The sequence below is a fragment of the Tripterygium wilfordii genome, chromosome 17 (genome assembly GCF_013401445.1).
Source record: "Tripterygium wilfordii isolate XIE 37 chromosome 17, ASM1340144v1, whole genome shotgun sequence".
NCBI lineage: Eukaryota > Viridiplantae > Streptophyta > Magnoliopsida > Celastrales > Celastraceae > Tripterygium > Tripterygium wilfordii.
In genome coordinates, this window is record NC_052248.1 from 6,861,649 (window position 1) to 6,866,662 (window position 5,014).

General features: G+C 39.7%; 1 protein-coding gene across 1 annotated transcript; it reads left to right on the forward strand.

The window, feature by feature from the left end:
• Positions 1–1,687: 1,687 nt before the first annotated feature.
• On the forward strand, positions 1,688–3,775 carry LOC119981871. The gene is made up of 4 exons (XM_038825013.1): positions 1,688–1,860; positions 2,756–3,005; positions 3,196–3,295; positions 3,411–3,775. Exons 1-4 carry the CDS (start codon positions 1,688–1,690, stop codon positions 3,773–3,775), a joined length of 888 nt encoding a protein of 295 aa, XP_038680941.1.
• Positions 3,776–5,014: the final 1,239 nt, after the last annotated feature.

Below are 5,014 nucleotides of genomic sequence, written 5' to 3' on the forward strand. Positions count from 1 at the left end.
GCGACAGATTTTCCAGATTTGTGCTTGGAGTGTTCCTAAGGGGTATTTCGGTTTGTAACTCAATTTTTTGGGTAACCAAAATATTTTCTGGACTAGGGACATCCTTGGACAGCCTCTGGAAGTCACGAACGCAGGTTCGTGAAGGAGTTTGACACAAAGAAAAATCCCTGAAAGTGAAGTAGACTCACGACCCATGGCTAGGGTTTCTCCCTAGTCTTCGAGTCACGATTGGAGATGGATATCTGCATGTTGGACATCATGAAGACCAGCTTAGATATAGTATCATATGTGTTTATTATGTTTGTTTATTTTACTTTATTTAATTATGCTTTTACTTATGTGAATGGATTTATGATTAAATTGGCATATAGACAAGCCTTGGCACCGGGCTTATTAGGAATCACCTTTTGACATCTAATAAGCTACATGTAATTACGTGATTAGATGAACTTTTATGGCATAATTTAATAGATTAAAGATTTAGGTTAATCACCTAATTAACTATTGGGAATAATTATGAGTTTAATCATGTGGAATTACATAATTGGTTAACGATTAAAGGTTGATTCGAGCCACTAGGATCTAAGGTAATCTTCAACAAGAAAAACCCTAATAATAAATTATTGAGTGGGAGAGGGTTATATCTAATGATATGACCCACGGCTTCCCAAAGGTTAATCCTCACTAGGGTATATAAACTTACTCGTGTTGCATGCGTAACCCCCCTCTGGGATGGGGTCTAGTGGGAGGATTTCAAGTGGAAATTTCAATTCTTATTTGTAGATGGGTACTTACTCGTGTTGCATGCGCAACCGCCCTCTGAGATAGAGTATCCATTAGTTGCAATAGTAGAATTAAAAGCTGATAACTTAGGACACGCTTATTTGAAAGCTTACTCGTGTTGCACGCGTAACCCCCCTCTGGGATGGAGTTTTCACATGAGCAAGTTCCAGTAGGTTAAACCTTGGTTTACGCTCAACCTACAAAGGAGCCAAATAAATAGCGATCAAGAAATTCAAGAGGCCCAAAAGGCTAGACGCTTGAATTTATTTGACTGAGTCAGAATTGGGTCAACTAGGCAAGCAATTGTTGTTGGTTGATACGCTATTACATTTAACTTACTTAGTAAATGTTTGGGTTTTTATTACTTAGTAGATATGTAAAAAGATTAAATAATTGGAGCATTAATCTGATGCATTTTAAATGTTTTAAATTTCAGATGTCGTTTTCTCCACTTATTTCCATATTGAATGAAAACAAACTATCTGGACCGAATTATGTTGACTAGAAATGAAACTTGGACATAGTGTTCACCTCAGGTGGGTACAAGTATGTTCTGATCGAGGATTGTCCTGAGTTGGGCCCTGACCCAACAGATGAGGACAGATTGGCTCGGCAAAAATGGATCAATGCCAATGACATGGCTAAGTGCTATATTTTAACGTCTTTATCGCCAGTCTTGCAGAAACAACATGAGAGCATGTAGACAGCTGGAGACATGATCTTCAGTCTGTAGGAAATGTTCCAACAAACCACTCACCCCACAAGGCAGCAAGCGATAAAGAAGTTGATGAACGCCAAGCAGGCCGAGGGTACTCCCGTGAGAGAGCATATGCTCGAGGTCATGGAGTACCTCTATGAAGCCTTGGATCTTGGTGCTGAAATCGATGGATAGACGCAGGTGGATATGGTCTTGGAGACCCTGTCGAGCTCATTCTCCCAGTTCAAGTTGAACTTCAACATGAACAAGATGGAGATGTCTCTTCCAATGCTTATGAAGGAACTTCAATCCGCTGAGCAGATAATGGGAAAGGAGAAGCAAGTCCATTTTGTTAAGGTTTCTAATTCTGGGCCTAAAAAGTCTAAGAATAAGAAGAAGCAAGCCACTGCTGCCAAAGGCCCAAAGATAAAGAAAAAGGGCAAGGTTGTGAAGGGGAAAGGCAAATGCTTTCATTGCAACCAGAAAGGGCACTTGAAAAGTAATTGCCCAAAGCTTCTAGCAAAGAAGTAGATTGAGGGTAATATTCTATTTATTGAGACTTGTTTAGTGGTTGATTCTACTGTATCCTGGATTGTAGACTCTGGAGCCACTAATCATGTTTGCAATTCGTTGTAGGGGTTTCAGGAAACCAGGAAACTTAATAAAGGAGAAATCACTTTGAGGACTGCTTCAGGAGTCATAGTAGAAGCTACTAAAGTAGGAATAGTTAATTTATATTTTGGATGTAATAAGATTTTAACATTGAACGATTGCCTTTATGTTCCGGATATTAGACGAAATTTAATTTCAGTTTCAAGTTTAATGTCAGAAGGGTATCATTTATCTTTCCTTTCTAATGTTACAATTAGTAGATATGGAAAGGAAATATGCTCTGGAACTATGAATGGAAATCTGTTTTATTTACATCCAAATTCCTACTCTGGTAATAATTGTGATATTATGCATGCTGAATCTAGAAAGAGAAAGTCCACATCCAATGAGGAAACCCTTTGGCATTTACAACTTGGTCATATTAACCAAACAAGAATCAATAGGCTAGTTCATGATGGTTCACTCGGCCCATTAGATATGAACAGTATGCCACAATGTAGATCTTGTGTTAGAAGGTAAAATGACTAAGAGGTCGTTCAAATCCAAAGGCCTTAGGGCTAATGATTTACTTGAGTTGGTGCATACAGACGTATGTGGACCAATGATAGTACAAGCCCGAGGAGGTTTTGAATACTTCATTACTTTTACTGATGATTACTCTAGGTATGGATGCATTTATCTAATGCGCCGCAAGTCTGAGGCTTTGGACAAGTTCAAAGAGTTTAAAGCTTTTGCGGAGAACCAATTGGATAAATGCATCAAAGCTATACAGTCTGACCGTGGTGGCGAATACATGCTAGATGAGTATAAACAGTATCTCACGGATAATAGCATTGTTAGTAAGCTTTCTGCACCTAGAACTCCTCAACAAAACGGGGTAGCAGAAAGGAGAAATAGGACTCTACTGGATATGGTAAGATGCATGATGTGTCATGCTACTCTTCCTGAATCTTTTTGGGGATATGCCCTAGAAACTGCTATGCACATCTTGAATTTAGTATCGTCTAAGTCAGTATCAAAGACACCTTATGAGATGTGGACTGGACGCAAGTTTGATCCTAGAAATCTAAAAGTTTAGGGATGTCCGGCTTTTGTACTGGCAGATAAGACAACTAAATTTGGACCAAGATCTGTGCTGTGCTATTGGGTTGGATTTCCTAAAGGGACTCGTGGTGGCTATTTCTACAATCCTGAGAGTCAAAAGTATTCGTTAGCACGAATGCTAGATTCTTAGAAGAAGATTGTAGAAACAGCAATGAACCAAGGAAGATAATCCTTGAAGAACAAAATCTTTATGGTTCAACTTCCGGTCCAACAGAAAATGTTGAGAATGAACAAATAGCCGAAACAAATTTGGATGCAACACCAGAGCTTCGTCGTAGTGGGAGGGTCGCACGACCTCCTGAAAGGTTCATGTACTTTGGAGAGTCAGTTTTGGTAGTGTCTGACGAACTTGAACCAGATCCCACTAGTTACGAAGAAGCAATTTCTGATGTTGATGCGGATCATTGGCTCAAAGCGATAGAATCTGAATTAGAGTCTATGTATTCTAATGAAGTGTGGGATCTTGTAGACATACCTGATGGAATAAAACCCATAGGGAGCAAATGGGTCGACAAAAGGAAAAGAGGAGTAGATGGAAAGGTTGAAACCTTTAAAGCAAGGCTCAGAAAAAGGGTATAGATTATGAGGAGACTTTCTCATCTGTAGCCATGCTTAAGTCCATCAGAATACTTCTCGCCATATCAGCTCATTTTGATTATGAGATATGGCAGATGGATGTCAAGATGACTTTCCTCAATGGCCATCTAGACGAAAGCATCTATATGATGCAACCCACCGGATTCATTACTGAAAGTCAGCAAAATATGGTTTGCAAGCTTAAGAAGTCCATTTATGGACTTAAGCAAGCATCTAGATCTTGGAACATCCAATTCGATCAGACGATTAAAACCTACGGATTTGATCAAAACCCTGATGAACCGTGTGTATACAAGAGATTGGACGGCGGGAAAATTGTGTTCTTAATTCTCTACGTTGATGACATATTGCTCATCGGAAATGATACTGTAACTTTATCAGCGGTCAAGATATGGTTATCCAATCAGTTTAACATGAAAGACCTAGGAGAAGCAAGCTATGTTCTAGGCATCAAGCTTATGTGAGATCACGGAACTAGAACATTAGCTCTCTCCCAAGCCACATATATAGAGAAGATTCTAGTTAAGTACGCATTGCATTACTCCAAGAAAGGTCTTTTACCTTTTAGACATGGAGTACCTCTTTCGAAGGACAACTGTCCTAAGACGGAAGAAGAGAAGCGTGAAATGAGTAAGATGCCATATGCTTCCACAGTTGGCAGTCTCATGTACGCTATGCTTTGTACTAGGCCAGACATCTGCTATGTAGTGGGATTGCTTAGTAGATATCAATCTAACCCTGGCTTGCTTCACTGGACGGTGGTCAAACATATATTCAAGTATCTTCGGAGAACGAAAGATTATATGCTTGTTTACCGTAGTGATGAGATCGTTCCAGTGGGTTATACTTATTCGGATTTCCAAGCAGACAAGGACTCTAGAAAGTCCATGTCCGGTTCCGTATTTACACTTGGTGGTGCAGCCATAAGTTGGAAGAGTGTGAAGCAAACTTGCATCGCAGACTCCACCATGGAAACCGAATATGTGGCAGCTTCAGAAGCCGCTAAGGAGGCAGTTTGGTTGAGAAAGTTCCTTATGGAATTAAAGGTAGTCTCTGGCATTGACAGACCTATCACCTTATATTATGACAATATGGGTGAAATAGCTCAAAGCAAGGAACCTTGTTACCACAGTAAAGGAAAGCACAAAGAACGTATGTTCCATTTGATAAGGGAGTTCGTGCAGCGAAAGGAAGTGGAGATACTAAAGATTGCATCATTAC